The sequence below is a fragment of the Mycteria americana genome, chromosome 3 (genome assembly GCF_035582795.1).
Source record: "Mycteria americana isolate JAX WOST 10 ecotype Jacksonville Zoo and Gardens chromosome 3, USCA_MyAme_1.0, whole genome shotgun sequence".
NCBI lineage: Eukaryota > Metazoa > Chordata > Aves > Ciconiiformes > Ciconiidae > Mycteria > Mycteria americana.
Genome location: NC_134367.1, coordinates 66,185,145 through 66,200,973, shown reverse-complemented (window position 1 = coordinate 66,200,973; position 15,829 = coordinate 66,185,145). Strand labels below are relative to the sequence as shown.

At 44.5% G+C, this 15,829-nt stretch overlaps 1 protein-coding gene across 1 annotated transcript; it reads left to right on the top strand.

Annotated features, from left to right (window-relative positions):
- Positions 1 to 2,178: 2,178 nt before the first annotated feature.
- On the top strand, positions 2,179 to 13,320 carry LOC142408387 (p53 apoptosis effector related to PMP-22-like). Its single transcript, XM_075498820.1, has 3 exons — positions 2,179 to 2,535; positions 10,043 to 10,186; positions 10,840 to 13,320. The coding sequence occupies exons 1-3, from the start codon at positions 2,325 to 2,327 to the stop codon at positions 11,073 to 11,075; spliced, it is 591 nt and encodes a 196-aa protein (XP_075354935.1). The 5' UTR covers positions 2,179 to 2,324; the 3' UTR covers positions 11,076 to 13,320.
- The last annotated feature ends 2,509 nt before the right edge of the window (positions 13,321 to 15,829 follow it).

Genomic DNA, 15,829 nt, shown 5'->3' with positions numbered 1-15,829 from the left:
ATTTACAGCTCTATTTTATAATGAATTTGGAATGAAACCTGAACCTGGCGTGACCATCAGGAATGAAGGAGGAAGATTATTTTGGTTGTAGTCTGGTACTGAAGATTTGGTTGGATTTGAAAAGGACAAAGTTATGGTAATCAAGGCTTCAAGAATAACACAAAGGTAGATATGATTTGAATTGATATTGCAAGGAAACACTGGCAAGAACTGAAGGGTGGAAGAAGAGTTATGAACAAAAAGTATTTGTGTGTAAAAGTATATATATGTGTGTAGGTATGTATATGTGTATATATATATATATATATATATGTACATATTATTAACCAGTAAATTGATACCTTGTCACAATACAACTTACTATGCGGGAATATGCAGGCCATTAATTTTTCAAAATAGGTTATTTAAAGCTAGATTAGATCTTAAAACCAGCCCTTCATTATTTTGCCAGTCAATATGCACTTGCCAGTAAAAGCCCTTGAGACAGTTAAGTGGCAAGTAGTCCCCCAACACTATTCAAAAATGGAAATTCTTAAAAACATCAACTTAAAACTACCCTTTTTTCACTTTTTATGAAATGTTACAATAATGCCTAGCCATAGCTTTTCATTTGCACTCTTTGAAAAGCCACATGCTGTGCAGCAAATATGCAAATAATATTTTAAAGCTACTTTTCAACAGAAATTGTATATTTTAATTATTATTATTAGAATTAATACTTCTCATAGTCCTATTTTTCACTCACATTGTATTAACAAGTACATACAGGTACATACTTTCTAGATACATATAGCATCTTTCTAGATTTTTCTGGTGGGAAGTTTGAGGAGGATGTTGAGAGGGCTGGTGAAACTCTACATGGTTTGAAGTAACCTGCCTGAGATATTTGCAACTTGCCTATGGTGATACCATCTTATTGTTCTGGTTTTAGCTTCACAATCCATTCCCTGGCACTTTTCAGCAACTGGTAGTCAAATGACATTCACCATCCCTCCTCAGAGGACACCTCCCATGATTATCTTTTGAGGAATTGACATTGGGCACAGTGTCAGCATGTTTGATACAGCTGTGACAGAATCCCATTTGATGCAGTCCAATAAGAACTCATATGTCCCCATCCTCCATGAAACCCGTGTAATCCCCCCTACCCGCTATTCTTTTTCAGCCCTTCAGACCTCAAAGATTCGTCCTCCTACTGACCTCTTTGCTGAGGCCTTGAAGCTGCTCCAAGACTCGACCAAATGTGTGAGTTATGTGCCCAAAACGCATGCAGCCCTCGTCCTGTGATAGGCACGTGTCTGCTCATATGATGAGAGTTTGCAATGGTGCTGGGATGACGTGATGGGATGTGTGTAGATCTTATTGTGGAGAAGTGTTTCTCCCATGACCAAAATTTTGGGTGTTCATGTGATGGGGAAGCCTTCCTTTTGGTCATCTTGGGGGTGCATTTCCAGACATGGGATGGGGAAAGATCAGGGCGTATGGGTCCTGAGTACCACTCCTGGACTGTGTCCAGCACAGCCTGGTTGAAAGCCAGAGCACAGTTGCCATCAAGCACTTGTTGGATGGCCACTAGGAAACGTACATTTGTTTAATGCTGAGCCTGATGTCAGACAAGTGACGGCTTCCTTGTTGATAATGTCACATTCCCATGCTCAAATACCTTTCTTTCTTCTTCTCATTTGCATTAAAATTGTCCAAAAACTGGGCAAGAAGTTGACCATTTCAACGGCCAAGCAACTTATGACAAGCTTTTGGTACCTGAAGTGGCTAACATCATGAGTATTATCGATGTTGGGTAACGCTGGCCTGTCTCCCTAGTGAACAGAGAGGAGGAAGATGAGCTTCCACACCCGGGAGGCGGGCAGGGCTTGCGACACCTAGCCAGAACCCGAAGCTTTTGCCGTGGTTACGTTTCGCGGTGGCGGGGCCACGACGGGGAAGCAGGTCCGGGCGCGGGAGGGCGGCAGCCAGCAGGGGGTTAAGCGCCAGGCTGAGGCCGGGGAGGACGAGCGAAGGGACGGGGTTCGCGGGGCCGGCAGGGCGCCGGGGCAGAGCCAGGAGCGGAGCGGAGCGGGGCCCGGCCCGCCCAGCCCCGCGCTTCCTCCTCTCCTCTCCCTCCTCTCCCTCCTCTCCGCCGGCCCCACCGGTTGCGGCCGCCGCCAGGCTTAGTCAGAGGAATGTGGGTGGGACTCCCTCCTCCCCCGGCGCCTTAAAATCCCGCTCGGACCGACACGCACGCAGTCTTCCGTCCCGGCGGAGCGTCCCCGCCAGACCCCACCCGCGACGCTCGGGCTCGCTGCGTGCCCCGCCGGCCGGGCAGGATGGTGGTGTGCGGCCTCGCCTGCTGGAGGTGCAGGTGGCTCCTGCCCCTGCTGCTGGGCCTGGCCATCATCATGGGCATCATCGCCCTGGCGGGCCGGGGCTGGCTGGAGTCGGAGTCCGAGCCCTACGTGCAGCAAGCGTCGCTGTGGGAGAGCTGCAGGCGGGGCCAGCAGGACCTCAACTGGAACTGCGAATCCCTCATGGACTACGGTAAGCGGGGACCCTCCTGCCCTCCCTCCCCTCCGTGGGACCCTCCTGCCCTCCCTCCCCTCCGAGGGACCCTGGCCCCTGCCACCAGCTGCACCCGCGGGCAGTGCCTGGAAGGCGGTGGGCGCGGAGGGTGCCGATGCCACCAACCGTCTCCCCATCTCTGTTGCGGAGCAGCTGCTTTCTGGGATGGGGTTTCCCTTGCAGAACCAGTAATAATGCTGTTTCAGGGCTTAAACCAGCAAGGAAGTACAGGTCCGGACGGCTTCAGAGCAATCTTTTCTATCGGTACAACACTGAGAAGCCAGAGTGGTGGTGTTTTGGGTTTTTTTTTTCAGAAAGTTATTTTACAACCAAAGTATGAGAGCCAACTGGCCACAAATCCCTTCGGCCCTCCAGTTTGCTTTCTCTCAGTGATCTGCAGGCTGTGGTCCCGGCAGCCTTGCCTGGCACTGGCCAGCTCCCCCTCCCCATGCCGGTGGCCTCACTGGTCAGACGGTGAGCGTGGAAACCTTCACACAGGGTGTCCTGTGCAGAGCCACACCTGGATGACAGCAAAACTGCCTTCCCCCTGCCCTCTGGAAGGAGAGAGTAGCTTAATTTAACTCTGCCTGGCCAAGGGCACTTGGATATTCAGATGTCTCCTGACCTGCAGCTTTAAATGGCCTGATGTGAGTTTGCAGACAGAAAAAATGCTGTTTCCTGAATATACCTCTCTATTGCACTAGAGCCTAAATCAGTGGATAATTGTGCCTTTGTTTTAACTTGCTGAGCTGCTTTTATATCTGGCATCGTCAGCATAATATTCTTACCGCACACTCCCAGTTTCTGGGGTTTTGGGGGACTTTTTGGTTTTTGCTAGAACACGTAGGTCTGATTACATCTGCTTTTCCCTCAAACAAAACACTTCTGGACAAATAAGCAGACCCGCCTTAAGATCCTGGACGCGGGTACTTTGGGGACTGGGAAGCTGGAAGGGCGTGTTTCAGCCGGGACTGCTGCCCCGCGCAGATCCCTCGCAGCCCGAGCACAGTGGACTGACTTCCAGAAACTTTCCATTGCAACACTCATGTGTAAGCTAAATCTTGAATATATTGCAAGAGCAGTGGCTTCATTTCTCAGCCCAGTGATGACTGCAGGTCTTACTGTAGGTGGAAGAAACCTGGCTAGTGTGACAACAATATCTGCCTCCCCCATTAGACAGAGAAGAAAAGCTAGTGCAGAGCTGCTGAAGTTTGCATTGCACAGGGAAGAAGTGCTAATACAGTAGAGCTGCTGAAATTCGCTTTCTCCTGTAGTGACACTGCTTCTCACGCCCCTGAGTAGTGATGGGTGTGTGCTTTGCGTCAGCTTGGAGCATTGTGGGACAAAAGCAACTTTCTGCTGTTTTTTCTAGTTAATAAGCTGTCAAAGAGGCATAGTATCCTTGACTTCACTTATTTAAGCCTCAGCTTATTTGACCCAAAATTTATTTAAATCCTTGGCTTATTTACACTAACTTGACTTTGCCTCTTCTCTAATTTTCATGACATCAATGCCACTGTCTACTCAAATACTATTTACATCTAGAGGCAGGATGTAACATATGAGTTCAGGTTTGATTTATTTTGTTTCCTTTTTTCTATGCTAATGTAATTAGGCTCAAAATAGGTGAGGGCATTTACAAAGGAAAAAATGCCTCGCAGGCATTTACAGCACTGCTGCAGGAAAATAAAAGTTAATTAATTGAGGTGCATAACTTGTGTTTTGCATACAATAACTACTATGCACTAACCATCCTGTGCCTCTCCTGATGAAGCGAAAACTTCAGAGTGGATCCCCATTAACAGAAAGCTCCATTAGACAGTTTCTTAATTGAGCTGTGGCATGCGTACCGAGAAAAGGAAGAGAAAAAGCAGGCGAGTCACTTGTTTTAAATGGGGGGAGGAAAGGGGCAGGAACAGACAAACAAAGATTTGCAAATAGGAATGTCTCCTAAACTGCATTGCTTCTTAAGGCACATTTGCAAATGCCACATGAGAGGGAAGGAGTGGAATGGGAAAAAGAAGAGTAGGTTGTCATTTGGTAGGGAGGTGGGGAAGGATTTTCTTTAGAGCTCTCTACTGGTTTGCGTCTAGGAAGTACCTGGCTGGCAGCATCTGCGTATTATCAAAATGTTGCAACGCAGAGCTGCTGTACTGCACTATAATATGACTCAAGATGACTTAGTCCGGACCATTGCAGGATTAAACTGTTGACGGTGTGTTTAAAACATATCAGTAAGCCATCAGATTTGACAAGGATTGTTTGCAGTGTGGTTACTTGGAGAAGGTGGTTGTCTTTACAGTGGTGAGGCTATAAGTTTGGGACCAATATTTGTGGGTGGCTGTGTCCTCCCGGTTCTGAATGGCTGCTCCTAGTGACTTTGCTTTGAATTATCACTGTAAAAGATGGGTGTGTATGTGTGTGGTAAAGGTGATCCCATGGAGGTTAACCCTTTCTTATATTTCTAACAGCCAGTTGGTATTCATTAAGTACACAACAGCCGGCGTAGACAAAGGGAAGCATTCATCCGGATCCTTAGTAAGTGCCCCCAAAAAAAAAAAAGGTGGAACCCAGAAGTAGGAGCCCAGTCTTTGTGAATCATGTTTCACCGTGGCTGTGCCACTGTACCTGTGTCCCTAGAGGCAAGGACTTTGACACCACACATTATTGGTGAAGCTGAGAGCATGTGTCGACTTCACTGATGGGCCAGGTAAATAAAGGAGGAATGTTACAGGTACACTTATCTTTTCAGTACGCCTCTTTTCAGGCATGCTTCTGTCTGATTTACAATGCCAGGATGTATTCAAGACAAACTGACTTAGTGTCAGTCAAGTGCAGGCATTCGGAAAATGCTAATGGAAGAGGTGTGCTTCCATTGCTCAACACTCTGGAGACATTTACTGAAACTTCCCAGTAAAAGATCCCAGCGAGCAGGTGAGGCTGGCGTCCCTGCCAGTGGGCTTTGCTGGCCCGCAGGCAGGCACACTCCCACTGCTAGCAACCCGCAGGCGTTAGAAGTTGGAAGTGTATAGGATTGTGCCTCTCCTGAGCTCCCAGCAAAGCCAAGTGTCTGAAGCCAAGTTTGTACTAGTGGGCTTTTATTTAATAGTTTGGTAGTATAGCAATCACGTTTCCTGCACTCCTAAAACCAAAACAGAGCTGTGATTCCCAGTATTAATTCCCAATCAGCTCTCCTGGCAAACCTTTGATTCTGGGCTGTCCTGTGCTCATGGTGGGTATGCACATAGCTTTCCTTCACCAGTTGTGCTGCCATGGAATTTTGCATGTTACGTGAGCAAGAACATATTACTGACAGTGCTCTCTTGCTCACAGTCTGCTACTCCTTTTCTTTTTTCAACAAAAGCATATTTTTTGGGCATTCTATGTTATGAGCTCTCAAGGCCAAACAGGAATAGCTACTGTGATTTCTATACAGAAAAATATTATCACTACAGTGTAAAAATATTATTGCTACAGTGTAAAAATGTGTTTCATCTATGCATATCATGGTAAAAACTTCTACCCTAAGATTCCAGTTATTCACAAGCTAACAAACTAGCTTCTGCTTTTGTAAAGAAGTGAACAAAGATGAGAAAGGCTTGTTACTTCAGATCCTGTAGCAGTTCATCTTCCTGCTAGACTATTTTCCCAGTCCTTTTATTAATTTCTAAAGGGAAATCTATATTTAACTGTCCCATGCTGTAGAGCTTCCATCTCTTCCCTGTTAAGGCTGAGGCACAGCCAAATAAAATTAGGAAATACAGCTAACACTAAGGCTCTGTTGCTTCTTTTTTTTTAATTTCATCATATTACTGATACTCATCATTAAATAATTCCAACCCCTCCTAGTTATTTGCATGATAACATTTGCAGCCTAGTTACTTTCCACAGTCATCATTAATCAACATATATAATAAAACTCTTAATCCTTCCTAATAATTATAGACCTTCAGCCCCTGAACAGTTTTTTTAATATTCTTTCAACACCACCTAATTGATAAATACTTTTCTGCTGATTAGATGCAAAGAACTCAACTCTGCTTTGAGGCAAAGCTGACCTGGGGAACGTTAATACCTCCTACTGTTCTGCTCTTCTATTCTTCTGCTCTCCTATTTATGCAGCCCCAAATTACTGTGGCGTTATTGTTTGATTTAATAAACAGACATCGTATTTATGCCTATTTTGAGTAAGAAATACTCTCTCTACCAAATGAAGGGACCTGAGAATTTTCTATTTTTATGGAAAACTTAAATTCTGGCTAAACGTCTCATGATTACAAGGTACTTCTGAGCACAAACCAGCTAGAAACTGGGGATGATCTGTCTTTCTCTAAGCACGAGTAGGTCTCTCCAGCTCTTAAGGCAGCAAACAGTGAGAGCGTAAACCTGCACCTCTCCCCTCCCGGCAGCCGGAGCTGTAGGCGGAGGATCTCGCAGACGGAGACAGGAGAGCTGGGTGCCTGCAGGAGCTCAGTCAGCTCTCAGGAGTCTCTGGGAGGAGAAGGAGCTGGGAAAGCCTGACTTGATAGCGATGGGGGTGAGGGGGATCCCGCATGGAGAAACACCAATTTCAGTCAGAGCCCTGCAGCAGCCCCTCTGCTGAAAGCTCTTCCCGTTGGTGGGGGTAGCAACAGTTTGTGTGGGAAAGGAGCGTGCCAGGGCTGCACCCTGTCCTCGGTAAGGGTGCAGCCTCCCACCCCAGCCTCTTCCATCAGTCACTTATTAAAAGACTTCCAGTTAATTTTTTGAGATTTCGCTTACATTGTGTGTATATACCAGTCCGGAGCTTTTTGCTGCTCTTCCCGTGACTCCCACTGGTTCTCATGTGGCAGGCTGGCCATTCGATGGCTGCTGTCTAGTCCAGCCCAGAGTAGAGCCATCCAGCGCCAGCCAGCACCTATGATTCAGTCTTATCAGCATCAACCCACTGATAACTGCTGCTGGAGAAGATAATCCAGCACCGAGCTCTGTCACACATGAACACAAACCCCACTTAATTTCATAATGGCGGTGTCTACTACTGCCCTGTTTCTGAAGATCTGAAACAAAGCTGGGGTTGATATTAATCTTCCTGACAAGACATCTCCTACAGCTACATCTGTTGTCACTTTCATATCACCAGAGATGAGAAAATAAATCGCTGTGAGCGGGGCTGACCTGTATCCAAAAGCTTGTTACACTTGTAAAGTAAGCACAGAGGATATGGAAATAGCAGAGAGAGCACTGGGGGCTTTCTGGCTCGTATCTCCTCCAATCATGTTTGTGTTGCACCAAACCTCAAGGTGTCTAACCTGCAGGTGTATTTGAGTTTGCAACCTAAATTTTATCAGACAGATGCCAGACTTGGCTTCCTACACTGTGCTAGCATATGTAATGCATCTGAAAGGGAATGTACTTTGATAACTAAGTGTTCCTTCTTGTTGTTGTGCTTTTTTTTCTTAATAGGGCAAATATGGATAAATAGCATTCCTAGGTCACTTAGCCTGCATCATTTTTCCTGGGCTGGCTGTGTGTAATGGTTAAATATCCCTTTATATTAGTTATCCCTAAATAAATCCTATTGTGGAGATAATGTGCAGTACCTGCATTAGGTGAGTCAGAGAATATTTTGTATGAAAAGGTTTTATTGGACCACTGATGCAGCTTTAATCTCCAGACGCTCATCAGGTGTCCTCCCTCCCTCCTCACCCTGCAGCACTCAGTGAAGGGGTATGAAACACGCACGGCTGCCTGAAGGAGAACTAGTTTGAAAAGTTTTTGCTGTCTTGAGTAGCTCCAAGAAGGGCGAGGGGAAAGAAAACCCTTTTCCTTAGCCTTTCTATGCCAGCATGACTGTCTTCAGGTGGCAGCAGTGGTGGTTGGGGGTTTGGGGCCGAGATCTGGTTGATGGATGGCTGCTGTATTTCACTTTTGCTATTGGAATAGGGGGGAAAGAAACCAGTTCAGACTGATCTAAGGAAAATAGCTGTAAAACAATGCTTTGCTTACAGAGAGTAAATTGATGTACATAGTAGAGGTGTCTGAGATAGTCTTACTGCATTCTCTGTCTCAAATTACTAGTTTTTCCCCATTTATGCAACTAGTAGAGTATGAGTTAAGGTGGAGGATTTTAACTCTTTAGGAAAAGGATTTCTGTCTCACCATCTTTTTCCACTTAGTTTTTGCACAGAAAGAACGGAGGCTATGGTGAAAGCAGGGTGTCTCCAGAGTCACTTCAGCTGTGTTGGAACAGACAGCTCTGACGAAAGAGATTTTTTTTTTTATTTTTTTTTTGAAAATGTTCTGACCTAGATCTCGCCACTCTTTTTATTCCTATGTTGGAGGAGGCTCGGGATCTGGCCCTACCTCTATCTGAATGTGTGAAAGTAGAAACCCACATTACGCAGACGTGGAAAGTGAGCTGTGATGAGAGCTGACTGGAAAACAAAGCACTAGCTGGTATGGTTTAGCCCATGAGGGCAGGTATCCTGCCTCCAGGGCAGGAACACCTTTGCTTGTTGGTGTTTGCCTTGGGCTCACCTGAACTCCTGCTTGGTTTCTAAAGAGGACAGGGTCTGGCTGTAATGAGGGCCTTTTCACAAGCCCATGTTACTGCAAAAGAGGAATTGCTGGCTTTTTTTCTGGGAGGTTTTCTTACCTGTGTTGCCCCGACCCTGGCCTGTGGTGGGTGAGTTCTGGGTGCTGGTGCTGCTCTGCTGGGATAAGGCCACTTGCTTTGTGCCTGAGGCTCTCCAGCCTGCAGTTGCTTGATCCTAAGAATCTGCCCTACCCCGTCCCATCAAATGTCAAAGTAATGATTCAAAGAGGACTCTTCCACTTCACCTCATTCTGCTGTTTCTCCTCCACCTGCTGCATTTTAGCTCTTCCTAAATTTTTTCAGCTGTGAATAGATATTTATCTTTAAGAGCTTTCTCTTTGTCATCTCTCACTTCAGCTATTCCAAATCTATTTCTTTTTGGCCATGCTAATTTTGGTCCACATGCATTATTCTTGTCATAACAAACAGGAAAGGAGCTATATGCTGACAGCACTATTATTTCCCAGCAGTTATCTTCTGTGGTGGTGCCCTCTTGTCTGCTCTCATGCTTCCCCATGCATGGAAGTGGTTTTGTAAACTTGCATGTCAAACAGGAACGGTAACGATAAAGTACCTTCTCAGTGGTTGTGTGCCCTATCTGCTCAGACGTCTGTGGGTCTCTTGCAGATACAGAGTTTGGAGGTGTTATCTCCATTACCATGCTGCGCTGTATCCCTCTTTTCAGCAGGACAAGTTAGCGGGCAGGGGGTTCGGTGCTGCTCCACCAACGATGGTGCCTCTCTGCTCTGCAGCTGTGTGCTTTGGAGGCATCCAGTATTGCTTTGACATAGAGCATGCTTCTTACAGTAAAGGATTTCAACAAAACATGATTAAAGGAAACCAAAGACCTGCAGTGACCTACAGTTCAGTGTACTGCTGTGTGTAACATCTTTCTGTTTTCTCTTCAAGGATGGGGGAGAGCAGCAGCTGCCACGTACCTCGTTGGCTTTGTGATCCTGGTCATCTGTTTCGCCCTTGCAGTCATTGCGTTCTCGATTGAGATACTCCGCTTCAACTTTGTGCGAGGAATTGGAGGCTTGCTCTTTGTTGTTGGTAAGGCTGGGAACAAGGACAAGCTTATTTTAGATGTAAAATGGGCATCAGCAGAAAAACATGCTAGATGGAGCCTCTCTTATGAAATAAGCTGTCTTTGTCTGGTTTATGACTCATTTGCATGGGGAACAAGGGAAGGTTGAGTTCTACTCTGAGAGGATAATGGTTAGGGAAGCTCCAGTGGCCTGTGTCAGTTAGCACTTTCCCAAAAGCAGTGTACAGGGGCAGCCAACACCTTTGACCCTGCCACTGTCTTTGACCCTGTCACTTGCTGAGACTTGCTAAGCTGAGAGCCCCGGGTGCTTCCCACCCTCCCAAGGGGAGGAGGAGCGATGGGGCTACAAGCGGGAGGTAACTGGCTCTGCGGGGATCACGGTGCCTGGCTGCAGGACAGGTCTGGTCGCGGCATGCAGGTGAGTGCCTTAAGCAACCTGGCGATGTCAGCTGTAGCTGCTGCAGCCAGATAGGCGTGGGGATCTGCCTTGGCCAAGAGTCACGTACCTCTGCAAGAATGCAGACTTGATTGTAGGACTGAAGCTAATCCTTACGTATCTTAAAAGGATATGCAGTTAGCTCCAGGTACCTTTTTTTAGTGGGAAGTGTAATATCATTCATTGTCATTTACTCCTGCTTTTCTTTCTTTCTCTCTCTAGCTGCATTCCAGATCATAGGCTTGGTCATCTACCCAGTGAAATTCACAGAAGAAATTCCTCTGACAGGAGATAACATGTTCAGCTGGGCCTATGGCTTTGGTTGGGCCAGCACTGTTGTTGTAATAGGTTGTGCTTTCTTCTTCTGCTGCCTCCCCAACTGGGAAGATGAAGTCCTGGGAAACATCAAGCCTACCTATTACTACTCCTCCCCAGAGAGAGCACCATACTTAAATTGAAAGATTAAATCCAAGTACAATCAACTGTCAAAACAACAGAGGAGCACCTCTGATGTAAATTTGGTGTGATTATAGGAGACTGAAAAAACCCACCTTATTTCTCCAGAGTATTTCTTACTAGCCCTGGCTATAAATTGATAAAAACATTGGCATCTTTAAGCAAACAGCTTTTACCTAAAGTATTATTTACCTATTCTTGTGTCGATTCTGTTTGGGTGGTTTACTTGCTCCTTCCCCTCCCAACTAATTGAGTCATCCTTATTTTATTCAAACATTTGCTTATGAATAAAGATGTAGTGTTTCAAGTGTAGAAAGGAAGAGGAGAGATTTTAAACAACCCATTAGAGGGACCTGCAAGTTATTTTGCTTTCACCTCTGACAAAATTGCCTTAAATGGAACTAGAAAAAACCAACCTTCCAAAGAATACTTTTTCTTCCACCAAAGTCAGTCCCAAGGAAGGAACTTCCCTGAGACTATCGCAGTCACCTGCTGCCTAAGAATCTCTTCTCATTCCTGTTACTGGACTATTGTTGACTATTAGCTATTTGAATTAAGGGGAAAATAAAATTAAAATTTATTTTCCACCGATTGGTGCTGTTGGACAGAGACCTCCTCTAAAGCATGGAGCTGGTGTGTATAACAGTGGCTAATGTAACACTTACTGGTGTTTTTGTGGCCACTGCAGGACTTGTGATGGAGCCACAGATAATTTAATATACATTGTCACAGAGAGAACCAATAAACCTTCAAATGTTAAACTACATACATTTTTACATGGTATTTGAGGGATGCTCATTCAGAAACTAACGTTTGAGTAGAAACATGCACTGTTCTTTATGTCTACCTTTTTAAAACTGCAGTGTTTTAATTATCAGCTGTGCTTTGGATGGAAATCTTAGCATAAGGGGTTGAAAACCTCCAAAAGTTTCTGAAGTACACTGTAGGTACTCCAGAGTTTAGTAAACTTGGGGATGCTTTGAGACTCACTAGGGATAACAGGTAAAAATAGAAAAGCAGTTCTGTGAGCAATTTACGTATGCAAACTTCATACAGACACCCGTCTCGGGGAGTAATCTGGCTGGCTTCTAGCTTGTGTTTCTGGAGCCAGCGATTCCAAATAAGTATTCCAGTGAGGCAGAGCCGTGTCTCTGTCGGTCGTGGGCCTGCAGCAGCTTACAGCAGATTTAATTATGGTCTATAATCTTTGTCAGAGCTTTCTTCAGATGGGGAGGAAGGAAGATGCTCATTTGTGGAGCTTCTCTTCCACCTATGGGGGAAGTAGCTCTAGCAGAGACAGATTTCTGAGCAGGGTACAGTAGGGTGGAAAGCAAACGCTGCACATTGCTCTGTCACAAGCAGCTGGGGACTTCTTACTATTGTGAACCCAGTACTTGGGAGAGGGTAAGTGTGTGGGTATATGTGTTCATGCACATGTACGAAATAGAACTTATAAAGCATTAACCAGCATACTGTAAAGCTAAAGTCATTCAGAACTAAGCTTTTTCAATGCCCAATATATCTTGTATTATATGTTGTATAGGTTTCTGTTTTGTAACACCTTTTTTAATTTGGTAATTCTGTGTATTGCATGTGATCCTGTTTTGGAAAGGCCAGGTGACTTCTGAAGGTCCCTTCCAGGCCTGCATTTTATAATTTCCAGAGTGTAAACATCTGCAGACTTCAGAACTGTGTTACAAGCTCAGTCGTGGTGTATACAATCAACTGTATTTATGATTCTTGCTGAACAAGAGAATCCTGTGACGAATGTGTCTTTTTTTTTTTTCTTTGTTTTTTTTTCTTTTTTCTGTACAGTACTGGCTGGTGGGGAATACTGTGTAGACTTAACCTGTATCATGAGTAATGATAGTACCTACTTTTTAGTACAGCAGAGAATCCCAAATCTGGAAAATCCTTGCACAGCTAAAGCTGAGAAGGAGAAAAGACGTAAGAAAATGGACAACCTTTCTAATGAGAGGGAGAATGGTTTGGTAACAGGGTTTAGCATAACTTAAGTCTTTTGTATGTTTTTTTATAAACATTGTCATAACTTGTCAAAAAAGCACAAATGTAAAAAAACCTTGGCTCTGGATATACTGGGAGGGACGGAAGCATAACCAGCATGTTACACAATTAAGCTGTTTGGGAGAAAGCTGTTGCAAATAGTCATTAATTACTCTCAAGTGATATTAATGTATGTGGCACTCCTTTCAAATGTGGTGGCGTAATTAAAACTGTTTTAACTGACGGTTGTAGAAACTTGGTGTTGTTTGTGGTTCACAGATTCATTTCATAAACTCAAGCAAATAGCCACTCTTTACTTCTCTTAAGGAGAGTATCAGTATCCATGAAGTGTCGGGTTAATAAAATGAAGTTAAAGACCTTATACGTCCAGGAGGCAACAACTTCATTTTCCAGCCAAATAAGCTTGAGTACACACTGCAAAACATGGCTGTGTGCTTTCATTGGAAGTGCCAGGCATAGAAGGCTCTGCTAAGCCAAAACCTCTTAAATGCATCACAACTTGAGGGGAAACCCTAAACATTTTAAGCACATTATGGTCTACAGGAGGTCTCAGATGTGGGAAGCCTGTTCTTTTTTTTTTTATCAAAACAGTGCCAAATCGCTTTCATATGCTGATCAAGAACTTTAAATAGGGAGAAAGACAGGGAGTACCCACCTGCTATTTTCAGTGTAAGACTGCACTTCTCCCCTCATTAGAAACCTTCCCCTTTCTAACCTCCGATTATGCATGGCCCATATGTAGCCCTGCGCTAGCGGCATTCTGTATCCTGAACAACTCTTTCTCCCTCTGTGTTTTTGTAGAGAGCAAATCTCCTGCTGGCCACCGTGGTCTTAAGCCAGCCTGCGGCTTCTGGTTTCTGGAAAGACAGGTTCACCCTTCTCCTGATTTTTTTAGTTGTCCTCTTCGTTAAATGTCTTAGTTTTGAAACAGAATTCTGGCAGCTTGTGTGGGATTCTTTTAGTTTTTGCCCCCCCCCCCCCCCCCCCCCCCCCAAATTTTAAATACACAATTAGGGAAAATATTTTTGTTCCTTTTAGATTTTCCTAAATGCTTTGAAGATAATTGGAGGGTTTGTATAATGTCCATTTTTTTGATAGGAAGAACATCTGTACTCTTGTTTACCTACCAGTCTGTATTCAGCTGCAGCCTAATTCTGTGCTCACTAAAACGCCCTGAACAGCTCCAGCGAGGCTGAGGCTGCAGGGTAGCTCGTTCTCACCCAGCCCCGGAGAGGGGAGAGCAGTTCGGGACAATCATCTCAGGGGGACTTAAGAGCAATCAAAAACGTGTACGACTGGGTGCTAGGGAAGGCTAATCGGCCCGAATGGGATGATTAATGCTTAGATCTCATGGGTATGGGAAACAGCTGCCACACCCCACTGGGATTTTGTATTTTTAGTTGACATAACAAGTGACTCAATTTTTAGACAATTCCTTGACAAGGTAGAATTCTTAAGAAGTATTCACCTCACCTTTACATCCTGCATCTAAGGACCTTTGGACCTAGAATACATACATAAATCAAGACAGCGTAGTAACAGACCATTCAAGATAATTTGGGGGGGGGGAAGGGTTGTTATGGTGATAAGCACTATAAAAACAAAACCACCCACGTACTAAAAGGAAAGGTTACACACACAAAAAAAGAGTTGCTGAGATCATCGAGCACTTTTGAATTAACGACCAACCGAGCATATACATCAGTGGAAACCAAAATGCTTTGGGAGATTCACAACAGCCGAGAGCTGAGGTACTGGTCCCACAACGCAGAGCGGTGGATGTTACTGGCAACGTGGAACAGCACCCTGAAAAAACAGGGTTTTCAGTGCTAGTAGGTGAAGCTGCACAGATTTTAATATGAACTTGGGAGATGATACTGACAACCAGCATAAAGTGTAATCAAATGTGGAGGATATGTTTACCAAAAATAGGGATGCTGAGTTTCTGAATGCGGTTCCTGTAGCAGGTGTCTGTACGGGAGCAGTGAAATCCATGTGCAGTGAGTTCACAGCACCTGGGATATGTCAGTATTACTGCACGGGTGCAGCAGTTCGTATGTGTAGATCCCATTGACCAAGAATGTGTCGATTTTGCTGTGCATGTACAGCGTATTTATCAGATAGGTCCGACGCATCCCCGGCACAGGTCTGCCCTGGTACAGTAAGCAGCCTTTTGTCTGAAGTTTCCTGGCATCCAAAGGTGTGGGCCAAGCTACTCCAGCTATGGAGCTTGACATTCAGAAATTCCAGGTAAAAAGCCAATGCCCTCAAATTTTGCCTCTATAAAATTATACTTAAATTACTCGGGAGTTGTCAGAATAATCCAAAGGGTATTTTTTATTGTGATTTTTGAGTACTTAAATTTAATAAGGCTTTATTTATAATAAAGACTGTAGTGGAAAACATGCAGGCATATCTAGAGCTTTATAAGTATTATAACTATAAATAATATAAATAAATACTAATGTTTGATAAGCAATATGCATTGTATAATATAAATAATAAATATACATGTTTCCATGAATGATATTCCTCATGGGTTCGTCTTTGCAGGATTGGATAATATTTGCTAGAAGAATTGGTATGACTGTTGCTTTTTATTTATTTATGGGATTGTGGGCAACACATACTATTTTCCACAGAGATCTTTACGAATACAGAATATTTTATAAGTATTAAAAATTGCTAAGCGTCAAGGGGACACATTGGAAATCAGGGTTCACTGAGTTGG